Here is a 20,252-nt window from a genome sequence, read left to right on the forward strand (position 1 = left end):
TTCTAGTTTTAAAAAATAAATAAATTAAAAGTTTCTTTATTTATTTATTTGACACAAAATATATTGGAATATTCTTGATTAAAAGGTTTTTAGCGTGGTTCAGAATCTGACCTAGACTGTTTTATTTTATTTTAATTAAAGCAACTATTTATCATCGCAACGAAATTCACAATTCTACTATTTATTAATTAATTAATACATTTAAGGTAATTAACGCCCTTCTTTGGGAAATCGTCTCATGTTTTATTAATTTTAAATGTGTTTCTATTGACGCCATCCCAATGTACGCAGCATCCAAAACTCCGCGTCGAGTCACCTCATTGGCTCTCGGGGCTGTCGATCAACTTACATCCAATCAGCTCGTCCTTTCACTCAAGGGTTCCGCCTTCTCCAGCCCGTCGCCTGCAGCGTCTCACAGCATCATCATCATCTGCCGCCAAACATCCGCAGGTAAGACGAACAAAAACAATAAAAGCTTTAAAGAAAGCAGCGAGATGATCGTCATGAACACATTAAACACAACTATTGTTGATGATTCGCTTGAATTACGTCACGTTTATCTGCTTGTTAGCCGTTAGCATGTTAGCCTGTTAGCCTCCATCCTCCACTTGCATCAATACGAGTTACTGTGTAAAAAAAAACATCTAAATCTATTCATGGCGTTCATACATCTGAGGCGGATGAATGACGACAACGTTTGCGTCTCGTAAGCGATGAACTGAAGCAGGAATGTTTCAGAAATGGGACGCAGGAAGTCCAAGAGGAAACCTCCTCCTAAGAAGAAGATGACCGGAAACCTGGACACGCAGTTCACCTGTCCTTTCTGCAACCACGAGAAGTCCTGCGACGTTAAGATGTACGTTTGTTTAAAACTCCAGGAAGTTCAACAACATCTTAATAATCCGTTTTTTCCGTTTTTTCCAGGGAGAGAACTCGGAACACTGGGATAATCTCCTGCAGCGTCTGCCTGGAGGAGTTTCAAACTCCTATAACTTGTATCCTTTTCATCCATGGAGATCCATAGATATCCATAGAGATCGTAAACGCCTCAAGAAAGTCTGTCGATTTGTTCCTTAACCTGATGTTTTCCAAGATCTGTCCGAGCCGGTGGACGTCTACAGCGACTGGATTGACGCCTGCGAATCGGCCAATCAGTGATCCCGGTTTACTCCTCCTCCTCCCATCAGCCAGTTCACCTCTCCAGTTTTTTTTAGTTTTTTTTTTACCTGAAGCTCCGGCTGGGCCGGTGCACCTTCTGAACCTCATCGCTCCCGACCACGTCCACCATTTTTTGACAAATAAGAGCTGAGCCGTGTCTCAAATCGCACACTTGCGTACTTAAACTTAGTATTGTTAGTGCACAAGTGCGTCTCAATTCTTAGTATGTGAAATGTAGTGCTCCATACACACTAAATTGTACTTAAACGTCCACAAAACTAAGTATGGATCGATGGACACTTTCTACACTAAACGGCTCCATCTTAGTGACGTTGACGTTGTAAATGGTATATATATATATATATATACACAGTATATTCATATACTTTCAGGTGTATTTTCAGCAGCAGTAGGAGGACGACACGTCTTCGCTGCGGATACCGGCATAAATATCTCACCTTTGGTTTAGTTTCTCATATTTGTTGATCCAAACCAAACGTGCTGCCAGCAGGTGGCGATAGTGTTCCTACAGCTGGTTGAAATCATCGTTAAATAGTAGTAGAAGAAGAAGCTGTCGTGTCATTTCCTGTTAGTGTGTAGCAGCAGAGTTTGATTTGAGACATACTATCTGTGGAGAATGAGTTACTAGTTAGTACGTACACTATCTGATGCATACTAACTTCTAGTATACTAAGAGAAGTGTGTGATTTGAGACACAGCACAAGAGAAAAAGTTGTCGCGACACATTCCATTTGTTTTTAAACCGTCATGTGTTTTAGTCTCGTCCACTCTGCACTGAAAACCGTTGTCTTTTTAAAACGTGAAAGTATTTTTGAAGATGTAACAAACATGTTGTGTTTTTTTTAAACGCAAAGAAAGAGAAAAAAACTAAATGATTTTCCAAGTGTTTTATTGCACAAATGTCATGTTCAGTGAAAGTCAAATTAAAAAAAGAAAGAAAAAGTCCAACAGTTAATCGTCTGGAACTTAAAAATCAAGTTTAGAATCCAACACTTTTTATTAAATGGAAAAAAAAATGCTGTCAATCAAAGGCTGTATCCACGTTAATCAATCAAAAGCTTTGGCACTTTTTGTGATATAATTTTGACAATAAAATAGTTATTTAACATTTAAAAAAACCTTAAGAGAAGTTAAATGGTTTCACAGCTAAATTTTAAGTGTAAATGAAATGATCTATAAACGCAACACGGTGTGTTCACTGACCTCGTAAATTTGGACCTTCAAAACCTCCACATTTTAATTCATTTTGGGCGATCAAAACTCAACGTAAAAAAACAGTTATTTTATAACAAAAGTGTTTTTAAACTGGGGTGATTTTACTGAAAGAAAAAATTAAACAGTACATTTTAACAATAGAAAATGTTGTGATTGTTTTGTGTGCACGAAGAAAAGAAAAAGGTGTCTTAAGTGAAAAGTTTGTGATAAAAAATTAATTGAAATATTATTAATTTGACTATTAATTAACAGTGTCACTTAAATAGGTCACCCCGGCTCATCAAAGAGCCCAAATCTTACAGTTTTGATAAGAAAAAAAGTCTAAAAAAAACCGTCCCAAAATGTTCCTTCATAATACTGACAATTGTGATCCGATACTTTAAGGAATAAAAGTCGAGCGACAGGTTGACCGCTGAAGCATCTGTGAGCGTTTGAGCGTCCTAAGCTAGTGGCTCCGACCGAAGCGATACATTCAACACCTTCGGCAAGAATTTTTCACAAGATTCTGTGTCGCCAAAATTAAAGTGCAAACTCAGCGATAAGCCGAAGAAAATCAACGTAACGTTGTTTGAATTTGTTACGTCGTCACACGTACAAAAATCACTAAAAAATAAACTAGCAAAGCAAATATTAAGAAAAAATATGTGCCGCACTTTAGTTATTTAAGATGCAGTGCGCGGATCAGCCTGCAGATGGCGACAAAGCAGCTTAAAACAGCTCCGAACCGGGTTTGGAATCCTGAAAAAAAAACAAAAAAAAAACTGAATGTGGGTCAAGAGCAACAGAACATTCCAAGACTGCGTCACTGGACTTAATGTGTCTAAAGAGCAGCTTGAAACGTTCGCACAGGATTCAGTTTGTTTCAGAGCTTCAGCCTCAGGAATATATTACTTTAAACTGGCCACATCTAAGAACGTTAAATAAGAGTTCGGAACCGCCGGCCCGCGTCACTCGGAGAACTGGTTGTAGCCGTCGAAGTCCTCCACCACCTCGCCGTTGTCGTCGTAGAGCGCCTCGGTGGGATGGGTGCAGTACTTGTTGTCGTAGACCTGGCGCGGGAGCCCGTAGGTGGTCATGCCCTGCTGGGACGCCACCTTGTTGGTGCCCATCTGCAGCGAGATGGTGGACGTGTCGCAGTTCTCCAGCTCCAGCTTCTTGTCGAAGATGAGCCTCCTGGTCCCCGGGGCGGTCATGCCGGCCTTGGGGTCAACAGAGGGGGGCTCAGTCAGACAGCTGCGGGTGTTGAGGTACAAAGATGGAACGCCGGCTCACCTGGCTGGCGCCCTTGTTGGTGCCCATCTGCAGGCTGATGGTGGAGCGGTCCTCCGGGTTGTCCATGCCGATCTTGGAGTCGTACAGGTGACGCCTGGTCCCGTAGGAGGTCATGCCCTTCTGACTGGCCAGCTTGTTGGTTCCCATCTGCAGAGGTGGGCAATGATGCGACGGCTCGAGAACTGAGAATCTGGTTTTTTCTAAACCTGAAGCCCGATGATGTTCCGTCCTTCTCGCATCTTCTCCGGAGCGAAGCGTCGCTGCTGCTTCTCGGCGTACTTGACCCCGAAGTCGTACTTGGACTCGAAACCTTTGGACTTGGCCTGAGAGAGAGTTTCATGGAACGGTGTCGTCAGAATATTTAAATGTTGAAACTTTGGATTTCATTTTCAGAGTAAAAAATAAAATGAATTTAATGTTTTTGTTAATGAAACGCTCAATTAGTTTTTATTGAATCATTTAAATCAATTTTTGTATTGAAAGGTTGTTTGTTTTTTAAATAATTAAATTTAAAATATTAACATTTAAAAAAGGGATATCAATTCTATTTTATTAAAAAAAAAAAAATACACAGAGTTTGATATTCTAAGTCCATAGACTCAAAGAAAATTCCAAATTCAATATTTTCTCATTGGTAGCCTTGTTTACTTAAGCAATGAATAATGTTTATTTATTAATTTACTTCAATTATTTGTGTACATTTATTTTTTTATGATTAGATTTTCATTTTTTTTTATATGACAATTTTTTGTTTTAAATTAATGAAAAAGAAATCTACTTTTAAATATAAAATTAATTGAATTAAATTAATAAAAAATATTATTCAATGCTCATATTAACAACAAAATGTCAATAAAAGAAAAGTTTAAACATTTAACATGTTAAATTCAATAGAGTCCATAGAGTTGCTATGGCAACAGTGATGCAATATCACAAGTGTGTGCGTGTGTCTGTGTGCGTGTGTCTGTGTCTGTGTCTCTGTGTGTCTGTGTGTCTGTGTGTGTGTGTGTGTGTGTGTGTGTGTGTGTGTGTGTGTGTGTGTGTGTGTGTGTGTGTGTGTGTGTGTGTGTCCTCACCATGCCTGCCAGAGTGATCAACGTGCTCTGGACCTGTGTGTGGTTGACGTTCTCAAACAGGTCGTTGGCCTCAAAGAGGTCGTGAGGCTTGAGTCCGAACTCCGTGATCGCTCGCACGAAGTTCCCGATGTTCTCCAGCTGCAGGAGGAGAGGTTAAAGTTCAAGGTCCGGCAGAGAACCCCGGGTCACCGGAGCCGTACCTGGTGCCAGTTCTGGCTGGACTGGTTGATCTTCCTCACGGAGCCGGGCTGCAGGACGTTGATGAGTCTACGACACACACGTCACACACACGTCACACACACACTCCTCAGAGTTCCACCTCCAGGTCACTCACTCGCACAGCAGGACGCCGTCCTTCAGGCTCTCCATGAAGCCCTCGCCCGGCCTCTTGCCCGTCACCTCCTCGATCCACAGACGCAGCTCCTCCTCCTTGCCGCGGTCGTACTTCCCCGCAAGCTGGGGTCAAAGGTCAGAGGAGATCACGCTACCTGTAGCCGCTGACATCCCATAATAATAAAAACAGACTGAACCTTCACTTCAAAAACATTATGACCACCTGGACATCTGATGGTTGAATTTAAATATTATATAATGGCGCTGATGTACTTCCATATACCATATAATATTATATTGTGGCACTGATGTACTTCCATATATCATATAATGTTATATTGTGGCACTGATGTACTTCCATATATCATATAATGTTATATTGTGGCACTGATGTACTTCCATATATCATATAATGTTATATTGTGGCACTGATGTACTTCCATATACCATATCATGTTATATTGTGGCACTGATGTACTTCCATATATCATATACATATAATGGCACTGATGTACTTCCATATATCATATAATGTTATATTGTGGCACTGATGTACTTCCATATACCATATAATGTTATATTGTGGCACTGATGTACTTCCATATATATAATATTATGGCACTGATGTACTTCCATATATATAATATTATGGCACTGATGTACTTCCATATATCATATACATATAAGGCACTGATGTACTTCCATATATCATATAATGTTATATTGTGGCACTGATGTACTTCATACAGTATATCATATACATATAATATTATGGCACTGATGTACTTCCATATATCATATGTATTGTGGCTCTGATGTACTTCATATACCATATATATTATATTGTGGCACTGATGTACTTCATATACCATATATAATATTATGGCACTGATGTACTTCATATACCTGTGATGACCCAGAGAATTTGAAAAGAGAAATGAGGTCAGAGTCGATGTATATAGTAACTAACATCACTAAAGTCTTTATCCTACTTTATAAATACCGTTTCATGCATTAAAAATACATATATATATATATAGATTTGGATGAAGAGTCTAAAGACACTTCAGCTTCACTTCTACGACTCAAACACTACTTTGACACAATCGCACAACAACAACACACTGGTCCATAGATCAGTTTGATGTTGCTGTTTAAAAGCAGCAGCAACAAGTGTTGAAAAGCAGCAGCAACAAGTATTAAAAGGCAGCAGCAACAAGTGTTTTAAAGCAGCAGCAACAAGTGTTAAAAAGCAGCAGCAGCAGCTTCCAGGCCATCACACCCAACTACCCTCCTCACCCCCCCTCTCCTCACACACCAAAATATGTCCAAACATCGGCTTTAAAAAGCTGCTGGAGTCACTGTATCCTCTCGTCCTCAGTCACACCTTAGTTGTAAAAATATTTCCAAATATCAGCTTTAAAAGCCGCTGGCGTCACTGTATCCTCTCGTCCTCAGTCAACGCCTTAGTTGTAAAAATATGTCCAAACATCAGCTTTAAAAGCTGCTGGAGTCACTGTATCCTCTCGTCCTCAGTCGTAACTGCTTTCATTTGTTTTCAAACCAAAATATGTCCAAACATCAGCTTTAAAAGATGCTGGAGTCACTGTATCCTCTCGTCCTCAGTCGTAACTGCTTTCATTTGTTTTCAAACCAAAATATGTCCAAACATCAGCTTTAAAAGATGCTGGAGTCACTGTATCCTCTCGTCCTCAGTCGTAACTGCTTTCATTTGTTTTCAAACCAAAATATGTCCAAACATCAGCTTTAAAAGATGCTGGAGTCACTGTATCCTCTCGTCCTCAGTCAACGCCTTAGTTGTAAATGTATGTTTAAACATCAGCTTTAAAAGCCGCTGCATCCTCTCGTCCTCAGTCAACGCCTTAGTTGTAAAAATATGTCCTAACATCAGCTTTAAAAGCCGCTGGAGTCACTGTATCCTCTCATCCTCAGTCAACGCCTTAGTTGTAAAAATATGTCCAAACATCATCTTTAAAAGCCGCTGGAGTCACTGTATCCTCTCATCCTCAGTCAACCCCTTAGTTGTAAAAATATGTCCTAACATCATCTTTAAAAGCCGCTGGAGTCACTGTATCCTCTCATCCTCAGTCAACCCCTTAGTTGTAAATATATGTCCAAACATCAGCTTTAAAAGCTGCTCACTGTATCCTCTCGTACCAAGTCATCGGCTTTATGCTGAAATGTCATGACATTAGTCCATGAATTATGATTTGAAAAAAAAACAAACATTAAAAATAAACACAGTGTTGTTGGATATCATGAGTATTGTGGAAAAGATATTCAAATATATTGATATTAGTTGTAACCACAGCCATCTTGGAGTTGAACTCCATCCATGAGGACGAACGCACTGAGGAAGTTGCTCGAAGGCATCATGGCAGCAAACACAGTTGTGCGGCTGGAGCAGGAACATGTTGTGCGTCGCTCGTGTCGAGCAGCTGAATGTCAAGCAGGTTCCTGCGGAACAATCACGCTCCACTAAAGCCGGAGCTCAAGGGTCACGACAGCATCAGATCAACACAACAACAACACAGACGCACACAGCAGTGACACTCGTGTGCGATTGAACCTTCAACCGGAGCTGCCGAGAATGTTTGGAATCGCAGGTTTTGTCTCATGCTGACGTCACTGACGACCGGAATTATTTGCCGACCTCGTGGATGTTTGCAGCCGTTGTCACCAGACTCTGGTGTCGACGGTGCTGTGCGAGCGAGCGCTCGCGTGCCCGTGAAGAATCTAGCAAATGAATGACAAATGTTGGGGATTTGACGGAGGAAGCTGCTCCTGCGGCGTAACAAGCATGTCGTCCAGCGTGCGGACGTTCATGTCAACGTCTCGTGTCTTGTTGGGTTGATGTGGATTTTCAGTTTACGGCTGTTTTTTAAAACAATGACATATTTATTGTGATAATGGTTTCGATCAAAGTGTGTTTAAAACAAATAAATATAATAAATATATAAAGGAACAATGAAATCCCGGCGATGACTGAGTACGAGAGGATACAGTTACTCCAGCAGCTTTTAAAGCTGATATTTGTTCATATTTTTGTTTGAAAACAAATGAAAGCAGTTACAACTGAGGACGAGAGGATACAGTGACTCCAGCAGCTTTTAAAGCTGATGTTTGGAAATATTTTGGTTTAAAAACAAATGAAAGCAGTTACAACTGAGGACGAGAGGATACAGTGACTCCAGCAGCTTTTAAAGCTGATGTTTGGAAATATTTTGGTTTAAAAACAAATGAAAGCAGTTACAACTGAGGACGAGAGGATACAGTCGACTCCAGCAGCTTTTAAAGCTGATATTTGTTCATATTTTTGTTTGAAAACAAATGAAAGCAGTTACAACTGAGGACGAGAGGATACAGTGACTCCAGCAACTTTTAAAGCTGATGTTTGGACATATTTTGGTTTGAAAAACAAATTAAATCAGTTACGACTTTGTCAAGAGTCATGTGGTCTGTAAATACTACAACACGAGAGTCAAGTACTGGACTATACTACAAATATAAACTTGTTACTACACTATCACAATATATCGTAACGTTGACTCTGTATCGTGATAAGTATAGTATCAATACATTCCTGCCGATACAAACCCTTAATTGATGTTAAAAAGCACTGCAAAAATTTTAAAGAATATTTTCATTTTCAAAATAGTTATTTTATGGTAATATTTAAAAAAAAAATGGGTATACAATAATTCACATATTTTAAATTACAATTTATATTCACAGAGCTTGTTTATTTTTGTGTTTCAATTAAACATTAGGCCTCTAGATGGCAGCGGTAATTACATCCTTCCGGAGTTAGAAGAAAATAAACGCGTCTGCGATGACTGAGGACGAGAGGATACAGTGGCTCCAGTAGTTTTTAAAGCTGATGTTTGAACATATTTTGGTTAAAAAAAAGAAAAAGAAAGCAGTTATGACTTCGTCAAGAGTCATGTGGTCACCAGAGTCAAGTACTGGACAATACTACACATATATACTCGTTAATACAGTATCACCATATACTGTATCGTCGACTCTGTATCGTGATACATGTCAATGCACAACAGTAGTTTAAACAGTAGTTTTTAAAGCGAGAATCATCTTGTTTCAGCTCTAACAGTCAGACTCTGACAGTGGTTGCTGGCACGACGCCGACGCCCGCCAGACGAAGCCGGTCCACCTGCCTTCCTTCAACCTGACTGGGATGTAAACTGTTTGGACTCGAGACACTTTCTCCTCCACAGACCAACTCCTTAAAAGGCCATTAGTGTGGATCCGACCCACGGACAGAAGTGACGCTGCTGAGCATCAGCAGAGACACCAACACATCAGATTGTAGAGACACACTCGCATCCTAGATTTAACAAATACACACGTCATCCCTGTGAAGACCAGAGGCCTGTTGGTGGCGCCGTAACACACTCACAAAAAACAAAGTTCAAGAGCTGGTGTGCAACACAGAAGTACAACAACAACAACAAACAAAGTGACAGAATTAACCCTGTAAGTTGTTGTGATACATCGACGAGTGACGCAGGGTGATGACATCATCAACACGTTACGATTTTCTTTTAATCCCTTCACTCTTCGTCAACAACGTAGTTTGGTATAAAAGTTGTTGATCAGCTCGGTTCATCCAGTGCTTCCTACATAACAAGTATTTATTAAAAATAGTCAAGAACATAAGAAATAAAAAAATAAAAAACAACAACAATATATATATATATATATACACACATATATATATATATATATATATATATATATTAATTGACCTTTTAGTCAATAGTAGCTTCTTCTACTATGATTTCTTAAATTAAAAAAGGAGATAAAGGATCATTTATGAAAGGTGGAATAAAAAAAACACAACATTTATTCTTATATATTTTTTAAAAACATTAAACAAAATAAATACAACTAGAAATGAGTTAATAGCACTAGTTTCCTTTGATCTGAATAAACTATATTTCTTTTAATAAGTAAGTAAGTAATTTGTATATCTTGTTTTTAAACTGAAATGTTGTAAGGTAAGGTAAGGTAAGGTAAAACTTTATTGATAAATTGTTTTTTCCAATAGCCAGCAATTTTTCATAAACAATAAAAAATAATTAATAAAAAATAAAATAAGAAGAAGAACATAATGACTAGTTGTTAAACAAAACGAAACTTTGCCATAACATTTATAAAACTTTAACGTGTGTTTTTGTGGATAATTGACGAGTTTTGTTTTAATCATTATCATCGACAAACTTGAACTTTGACCTCTGTTGTGAAATCCAGCCTCTCGTTTCTTCACATTTGACTCGTTTTTCCTCCAAAAAAAGGCGTTAAATGTCGACTTTAAACAACAAGTGAACACGGGCAGCGATGCGCCGTGATGACGTCATGGGCTCACCTTACTCTTCACCTCGGCCGACAGACCGAAGGCGGGTCCGCTCCTGAAGTGCGTGGACATCCTCGTGGACCAGAGGTTTAAAGATGGAGGCTCGGAGGGTGTGGGGGGGGCGGGGGGCCGCTGCTCGCGAACGTCCTAGTCCCGGTTCCGGCGGTGGTTCCCGTGGAGCGTCAAGTGGACCTGCAGCCGAACCTTCTGGACTTTTCTCTTTTTAAAAGTCTTCCTCCGGGCGCGGGCGCTGATTGGCCGAGCGCAGCAGCCAATCACGGGAGGTGATGTCATCGCTGGAGAATTGGCGCCAATCAGTGTCACTTTTTCCGCTTTGACGCCACGAATTATTTTTATTATTCCAAAAAATTATCTGTTTTTAATCCTTTTGATTAATATTGAACTTTATCAGAGAAAAAAACACTCGTTTACTAACGTTAGCATCAGAAACAAACATGCTAATATAAAAATAGACTTTGAGTTTGAAACCATGGAATTCTATGGCGTACCAAGAGTGCCATAATTCGTAAATAATAAATACTTTGGAAATAGCGACATAAAGAGGGAAAAACAACTTTAAATGGCTACTGTGAAACAAATACAGCAATAAATGTGTATATCAATATCGAAATATGTGTATTTTGTATTTCTAAAAAGCGAATGACCTAAAACTCTTTTACCAAATGTTCTATTTGTATTTCATATTTTAGTGTTTTTAAAGTCAGTTGATGTAAACCCTAGAACTACATTTAGGGGCCACATTATATACGGTAAATATTGTAAGGGGCCGTCGAAAGAAAGAAAAAAAATCAAACTCTAAAAAAGAGATAAAAAAGACGCCATTATTCCATGACGTTTTATAATGAAGCTAAAAAAGCTATATAGTTGTTATTCTATTATATATAAAATAAAATAAATGGCGAATTATACAAACACAAGTTTATTCAATTTACTTGAAAATAAATAAAAGTAACAAAAAGGAAAAAAAATGAATATAAAAAATAAATACAAAATAAAATCATTAGTTAACTCTTACTGTTGTCTTGGTATAAGATCCTACTTTGACGTCTAGAGAGCCTCATAAATATTATACATCTTTTACTGTAGAATCATTTAAATTGTAAAATGATTGTCTAAGAAAAATCTTTTTTTTTTACAATATAAATATTTATAATTGCATATTTTTTAAAACCTTTACTTCATTTTTATTTTATTGATTTATTTGTGTATGTTTTAAGTACAAAAAGAACGTCAGAAGATTATACAACAATCAAAATTTTACCAATTTCTGAAAGAAAACATATTTGTTTACGATATTTTTAATATTTTCTTCTAAGTGTGTACATCGTTATAATTTCATTTCTTTATTTTTTAACGACAAACAGGAGTAAAACGATTATATAAAGACATTGTCTAATTAAAATCTGTACATTTTTTACAGTATAAATATTTGTTTTCTGTAATTGTATGTTTTCATCATTTTTAAAAAATAGTTTCTCACTTGTCTGTTTAAATATAGTAATAGTATTGTTCGCTCATCTTTGCTATAATCTTTGTACATTTTAACTGCAAAGGTAACGTAAAAAGATTATATAACATTCGTATAAAATTTTCATTACAGTTTAAATATTTGTTAACCATAATCTTTGATTTTCTACTCATGTGTGGATAGTTATAATTTTATTTATTTATTATTTAACAACAAAACAGAAGTAAAAATAAACTGCTAATAAAAATCTCTACAAGCTTTTTTCTTACAGTATAAATATATTTAAAAAATCTTTTGATATATTTTACTTATATTTACATCATTATATATGTATTCATTTATTTAATTAAATCAAGTACTTTTTTAAACATGTTTTTGTTGAATTTTCATTACACAATTATACATAAATCCAACATTCTTTAAAGGGAAATAAACAAAGAAAAATACAATTATAATCAAATAAATCAAATTATAAAAAAAAGAAAACAAATATATAAAGTATTATCACGAAAATATCCAACAGAGATTCAAACAACGTTGTGTTGTCGACTGTAACAAAAGGTTCGCAGCATGTTTGTGTAGCTAAAGTTGTCGTCGTCGCACTCGTCTCCCTCCAGGAATGTGTGCGAGTGACGTGTGGGTCGAGCGACACCAGCGAGCGTGACTCACCAGGAGGAACGTTCTGGACCGACGAGATGTTCCCTGACCAGAGTCTGTGTAAATATCCTTTACATTAACAACACTTTAAAGTGTATTATCGCGTTTAAACTTATAAAATTGTTGATATACTTGTTTATACAGAAGTATTTGTTTTTTTATAATCAGTATATTTAATGTTTTTTTATAATTCAAAGACAAAAATCTTTGACTCAAGTAGAGATTCATGATCAAAGCGACAGAATAAACAGACTTCATAGATACAAACACTCATCACACACACACTCACACACACACACACACACACACACACACACACACACACACACACACACACACACACACACAAACACACACACACACACACACACACACACACACACACACACACACACACACACTCACACACACACACACACACACACTCACACACACACACACACACACACACACTCTCGCTCTCACTCTCTAAACAGACGAGACGCTCTGATGGAATTCAGACTCTTTATTTGGTCATGACGAGGGTCCAGATCTGCAGAACGAGAATCTCTCACATGAAGCTCGTGTGAGAAACTATTTTATTGGAACTTTTTAACAGCTTTTCTCAATGAAGAAACGATTAAAACGTCTTTTCAACTTTCAATAAAAAGCTTAAAGTTGTCGTCGTTACGACACTTTTGTTCAACCATCGTATGTGTGGAATAGTATTCATTTTTATCACTTATTTAATATATATATTTAATTTAAACTCATATTTATTTTATTTAATTAATTACATTTACATTAATGTTACTATTTAGGTATTTTTAATTTGTTTAATGATAATTCTGTGTGTGTATTTGAACATATATGTGTATTTTTATGTATATATGTTAATAATTCTTCTATTTATATTACTTACCTTTTATAGATTAAGTTTATAGTGATTTTTATTTGTATTAAACTTTATTCTGAATGTTTTTGTGTTTAAAAATAAGTAGAAACATGTAGTAAAAAGATTCTTGTCACTAAACTAAATGAGCAAAACTATTATATATTAATAAAAACTATAATTATGTAATATTGATTTTTAAAATCATTTTTTAATTACACAAGGAAATACGTTTTATTATCAAATAAATCAGTTGAATATTTAGTTTTTTTATTTGTATAATGAATTGATTTTTTGTTAAAACAATAAAAACGATTTATTTCTTCAATATTTTATATCATTTAAAAAAAAAAAATGATTCAGTAAATTTGATGTGAAATCTTTGTGGTTCTTCGGGGGAAGTTAGTCTTTTGGTAGAATCGCCCTGCGACCCCGGAGAGCTGGGACTGAGAGAATCGATGAGCTCAGAGCAAATGAACGAGCGGGACTTGAACGCATCACGAAGATAATCGTGACTCGAAGGCATCAGAGGAAGAAGATCCTGGAGACGCTCTGGTTTTCTGATTCTGAAGGTCACACGGTTGTAAAACCTCCTCTCTCTCCTCTCTCTCTCCTCTCTCTCTCCTCTCATCCTCCTCTCATCCTCCTCTCTCCGTCGGACTATTTAAGGTAGAAGTTCTGGGGGGGGGTCCGCGGGCCGACCCGAGGCTCCATAACTCGCGTGAGCCGGACAGGAAGCTTCAAACAAACCTGGACTCGGTTGATAAAGCTGTCGCTGGTCCGACCTTTGACCTCTGACTTGAACGCACACGCCGAGACGCCGAGGCTCAGACGGACGTCCACTCTCGCTCCACGTTGATGGAGCTAATGGCTACACTCAAAATAAATCTGTTCACAGGATTGTTGGATTGACAAAAATACCCCCCCGACAGCAGGGGGCGACAGATCTGCCGTTCACGACACACACACACCTGTTGACAACGCGACCGCGGGAGGTCCAGGTTCTGACCCGGGTCACAGCCGGACCTGTTCACAGTAGCGAGTCCAGCAGAGAAGCAGCCGCAGACTAGCAGAGTCTGACGTGACCATGTTTGGTAAAGTAGCTTCGGATGAACCCTGTGACCAGGAATTCCCTCCAGACACAGACACACACACACACACACACACACACACACCCCCCCACACACACACACACGCACAAAGAACACACACTGACACACTCAGAACACACACACACACACACAGAACACTCACACAAACACACTCACAGAACTGACACTGACACTCACAGAACACACACTCACGCTCACAGAACACACACACACACACTCACACACACACTCACGCTCACAGAACACACTCACAGAACACACACACAGAACACACACTGACACACTCAGAACACACACTCAGAACACACTCTCACACACTCACACACACACAGAACACACACTGACACACTCAGAACATACACTCAGAACACACTCACACACACACACAGAACACACTCAGAACACACACTCAGAACACACACACACACACACACACACACACACACACACACACACACACACACACACACACACACACACAAACACACTCATCAGACAGACCACATCTGCACATATAGAATTAAATCATCACAATCTTTATTGATTGAATTCAACATTTAAAAAATGTTTAAAAAAATTATTGAATTAAATAAATCTATTTTTACACATAAGAGTTTAATATTCTAATTCCAATAAATAAAAAAATATAATTTCTAAATAGAATATTTTTTAATTCGTAGACTTTTAGATTCAATATAAAAATGTTCTTCTACGAGGTCTGAGAGTTGGATCCAGCAGCTCGGTGCTCTGTTGGTGATGTCTGGTGACTATTATACATGTTTATGTTGAATTTAAAAGGCTACGAATTGAAAGATATTGTATTTGGAAATTTTATTTTTTAAATATTTGAATTACAATATCAAACTGTATGTGTAAAAAACAATTATTTAATTTAATTATTTAAAAGGAAGAATTAAATACTTGTAAAACAATAACATTTTAATAAAAAATACAATTTCTGAAAATCAAACTTTGTGTAAAAAAAAAAAGAAATCCTTCTGAAAATATTAAATAATAATAAAATGTTATATAGAAGTTTTAGAATTTAAAAAGTACTCAAATGCTTAGAATTAAATTAAAATTAAAAATAATTAAATTTCATCACGAATGAATCAGCATAGATCTGACTGTAGACAGTAAGAAGGAGGTGAAGAGGAGAGTGAAGACAGGGATGAAACAATGACAGAAAAAAAGAAGAATAAAGAAAAAAAAAAAAGAAGAATAAAGGGAAAAAAAAGCTTTTCTTAATTTCATATTTTGTAGCATTTAAAAACAACAACTTCTCACTGGACTCACAGAAACAGACACAGTTGTGTTGGTCTTCAACTTTATTGAAGTCATCCTTCAAGTAAATCTCCGCCTCCGTCATCATCATCATCATCATCATCACCTTCATCTTCATCACCTTCACGCCTCGGTACCGACGCTCGTGCGGATCTATTTCACATTAAAATCTCCAGAGTCAGGAAAACAGAACAAAATCATGAGTGAGAACAAAAAAAAAAAAAAACTGCATTGAAAACGTCGACGCCGTCAAAAGTGATTCCAGTTACAACAAACATTCGTTACCGGCGACGACGACACAAATAATAATAATCGCCACACGGGGGCGCCAACACCCGGTTCCAACCAGTGATTCTGAGGGAACCGGAGAAGAAGACGCGGCAGCAGCAGATTCTTTCAAAAAAAAAAAAACGAAAAACGACGTGCAAGAGAAACCGATGAACCTCCGGTGGAGGAAAGTCCGTCAGAACCAGGAGTTCTGGACACGAGACAGAAGCGACTCATCATCATCATCATCATCATCATCATCATCGTCGTCAGCGTCCATCTTGATTGTAGGATTATTCACAGCTTAAATTCAGATTAATTACAAACACAAGAGTCGCTCTAATGCCACGGAGGCCTCGTCCACACCGCCTCAGACGCATTGCTCAATTACCAGTTTCAAACCTTCGACCCGAACATCATTCAATCAGAGGAAGAAAAAAAAAAAACCCACTGATTTCCTGGACTCCTTTCCAGGAGCTCTATGACCAGACGTGGCGCGTTCACTGACCCGCCGCCGCTAATCTCAGCGGGATCTGTGCGTGCGTTGCTCAAAGGTCCGGTCGTCTGGTTTCGACACGTTTGGACCTGGACCCGAACCCGGCGTAATCTCATCAGAACCGGATTAAACGGGATTATCCCGAAATTCCTGAAGGTCTGTCGTCGGAACTACAATGTCGCCTCATGCGGTGGTGCGTTCACTGACCTCGCAGACGCTGATGGAGGTTTGGAAAAAATTGATTGACGTCTGAAGTTTTAACTTTAACTAAACATGAGTGTGCGTTTTTTTTGGTATCCGCACCATTACGTCAGCGTAAATTGAACGTCACCACCGAGCGTTTGTGACTCTGTATGTTTATGATCGTCTAACGTCGTTATAGCGTGACTTACTCGGCGCTTTTAAACATGAATCAGCATTTTTTTTCTTCAAAAGCATACCGAAGACGTGTGATGTTACAGTGAAAGGATTACTCAGCATAATGTCTTAAACAGTTATTTAGTACGAGTCGGCATTTTCTAGTCTAATAGAATTATAAAGTTCGTTATAAAGTACAAGACGTAGTGAATGAAATTGCACTTCTCTCACATGAGTCAGCGTTTTTCCAGTTATCAGTTTCCAGAGTTGTGTTGCGTTCGAGGACGGTTTTTTTTTTTTTGTTTGTTTAAGATTCTTACTCTGTAAAGTCTGTATACATCATGAGTCAGCATTATTAATCACATGGCAAACTCATGGTATCAGCACTTTCCTTTGATGTCGGGACTAGTGACCAACATTGAGCTACTTTGACATGAGTCAGCATTTTTTTTTCAACGATCGGTCATGGACTAGTTTTTAAAAGAACGATGTCACTGAATTGAGGAACTAAATGATGTCTGTAAAGTTGGTACATATCATGAGTCAGCATTAATAATCACGGTGCAAATTAATCAGCAATTTCCTTTGATGTGAAATCATTAAACGAAAAACCAACTTCATTATTGACACCGTCATGGTTACGTGACGATTTACAACGATTACGATGTTCAGGAAAAGTTTTTGCAACACATGAAAATTAGCTACACTAACATGAGTCAGCATTTTTTTTTCAATGATCAGTCATGGACTAGTTTTTAAAGAACGGTGTCATTGAATGATGTTTGTTTTAACTGTTCAAGGTTCTTTAAAGTTGGTACATATCATGAGTCAGCAATAATAATCACAGTGCAAATGAATCATCGATTTCCTTTCATGTGAACGAATCCGCTTCACGTTTAGGCAAATGATTTGAATCGATGAGTCAGCATTTTAAACGACACTATCTGTGGCAACAATTGACTCGATTGTGTTTTTGTGACGCGCGAGGAAGTGACTCGTCGCGACTAGTTTGACGTCACTAGTCGAGAACATCAAAGGAATCTTCTTAATAACTTTGACTAAGTGAGTGAATATTCTTACGATACTCTTGCGTTCAAAAGTGGAAATTGAGCGACGACTGAACCGTGAAGGCAGCGCACAAACATTCATGCGGAGAGAAAAACAAAAACAAAAAAAACCCCTTAGAAATGACACAACAGCGCCCCCTGGGGGGGGGGGATCAGCTTTGGATTACATAATACTTGGCCGGATAACTGGTTGTGCAGGCAGATTATAAAAGTACACAGGTGGAGTATACAGTAGGTGGGACACTTGTTAGAAAGTCATGCGAGTCCGTCCTCGAGGTGAACAAGGCACGAGGGTCTGCGGCCTCTCCTCGGGGGGTCGTGACCCCAACACAGGTATTGCTCCGCGGGGGGAGGGGGGGGTCGGGGGTGTGCTTCGGACGGGACGGGGGGCTCGGACCACAGAAATTAAAACATGCAAATACGCTTCGAGTCCCGCTGCTGTGGAGACATGCGAGGAACCAGGAGGCGAGCGGCGGTCGAACCCGTCGAGACAATAACATGCTGTAGTTTTACACTTTGTACACTTTTGTTTTCACTGCTGTTCCTGCCGAGAGTAAAGGGACGGATTTATGACGACTTCTGTAGGATTCCAGCAAATATGGCAAACTATTGATGATGTTCAGCCTCTAGTGGATTATTGAAGTAAATACGTGGCGTCAGAAAATTGAATTTCACATTTAAAATGTTGATTTTTCTTCTTCTTTTAATTAAATAATTTGAATATTGATGGTCAAATTGGTTTGTTTTTTTTGGATAATAATTACAATTGTTACTCTACACGTAGTTTGATATTTTAATTCTACAGTTAAAAGTTTTTTCTAAATACACAATTTCTTTTAATTTGCAGCTTTGAAATTCAATATTGTGTGGCCAACAATTTTATACTGAATTAAAATAAAGTAATATCGAATTTAGAAGATTTAGTTTTAAATTATTGGAATTACAATCTCAAACTCTATGTGTAATAAAAAAAAAATGCATATACAGTTTATGTATTTAATTAAAGAAAACAAATTTAACAATTGAATCTATAAATAACTGAATTAAATTATTAAATTAAATAAAGACGTTATTTAAATCAATGATGGAGAAAGTAATCCATTGTGAAACAAAGACACGACGACCTTCAATTTATGGTAATCTTTCAAACTGTCGGACGAGAATCCATCTTGCATGTCAATCAAACTCTTGGTTAAAATCACATGGTTTGACGCTGAAGTCGACGACACTGTTGTATCTTCCGATCATTTAGAGTTTTTAATTCCCGGGTCAAGTCGTCTTTGCTGGAATTCTACGAAGAAGAAGCGAGAACCGTGGATCGGTCCGAGGCTGCGTCCACACGCCCGAGCTTTACGACGACAACTTTGAGCGACAACACGTGGAGCTGTGGTGGAAAAATCGAGTGCTCCTCAGAGATACTTCACCAGTGAAATAATGAAGATGGTTCAGGAAGTTATAGTTGCGAACATATGGAAGTAAATCAGTGACATCAGTTTATTTAATGGTTTAAATGTTGAAAAATCACAATATTTAATGAATAGAAAATTTGATTTTTTTGATTACTTTTATTAATCAATCGAATTAAAAAAAATGCAAATATTTTTAAATAGGTATATTTTATTTGCACAGAGTTTGACATTTACAGTCCAATATTTAAAAAATAAAACGTCTAAATTCAATGTTTTTTTTAATTGGTAGCGTTTTAAATTCAATGTGAAAATGAGTTACTTGATTGAACCGTCGACCAATCATGCGACACAAGGGTGATCACATGATCTATGCTCAAGAAAAACAACATTTCATCACAAAAAAAAAAAAGGAAATTTCCAACAAAAAGTACGTTCAATAGTCAGATGTCGCTGATTCACTTCCATACAAATATTACTAAACAGTCACATGGTTGGAAAATAATAATATTTTTGGCTCATAGTCGACTTTCCAGGAACCGTGAGCGACGAATAAGTTAAATCTGTTTTTCCACATTTTTCCGATGAAGTCATACCGAGAGAAACATTTGTCGCCTGCTCTTTTAATAACAAGTTTCAAAAGTTGCATCGAGAGTCGTGTGGACGCAGCGAAAAAAAACCCCAAGACTCTCCAGAGAAGACTCATGTAATTCCATCTCCTCTCCACTAGAGGGAGACAGGGCGATCCTGAAAGTAGGAGGTAGAACTAGAACTCC

At 37.8% G+C, this 20,252-nt stretch overlaps 2 protein-coding genes across 3 annotated transcripts; one reads left to right on the plus strand and one right to left on the minus strand.

Annotated features, from left to right (window-relative positions):
• Positions 1 to 391: 391 nt before the first annotated feature.
• elof1 (elongation factor 1) lies at positions 392 to 2,051 on the plus strand. The gene is made up of 4 exons (XM_087809452.1): positions 392 to 450; positions 739 to 856; positions 925 to 995; positions 1,094 to 2,051. Exons 2-4 carry the CDS (start codon positions 741 to 743, stop codon positions 1,156 to 1,158), a joined length of 252 nt encoding a protein of 83 aa, XP_087665578.1. The 5' UTR covers positions 392 to 450; positions 739 to 740; the 3' UTR covers positions 1,159 to 2,051.
• Positions 2,052 to 10,651, minus strand: cnn1b (calponin 1, basic, smooth muscle, b). 2 transcript variants are annotated; one of them, XM_087809451.1, is made up of 7 exons: positions 10,483 to 10,651; positions 5,077 to 5,198; positions 4,943 to 5,009; positions 4,743 to 4,880; positions 3,873 to 3,989; positions 3,667 to 3,693; positions 2,052 to 3,593 (listed from the first exon to the last, which is right to left on the minus strand). In XM_087809451.1, the coding sequence occupies exons 1-7, from the start codon at positions 10,540 to 10,542 to the stop codon at positions 3,342 to 3,344; spliced, it is 783 nt and encodes a 260-aa protein (XP_087665577.1). In that variant the 5' UTR covers positions 10,543 to 10,651; the 3' UTR covers positions 2,052 to 3,341. The 2 variants fall into 2 exon arrangements, with proteins under 2 accessions (XP_087665577.1, XP_087665576.1); XM_087809450.1 differs by having other exon boundaries at positions 3,667 to 3,813; positions 10,483 to 10,650.
• Between the last annotated feature and the right edge of the window lie 9,601 nt (positions 10,652 to 20,252).

This window comes from Callionymus lyra, chromosome 15 (genome assembly GCF_982586985.1).
Source record: "Callionymus lyra chromosome 15, fCalLyr1.hap1.1, whole genome shotgun sequence".
NCBI lineage: Eukaryota > Metazoa > Chordata > Actinopteri > Syngnathiformes > Callionymidae > Callionymus > Callionymus lyra.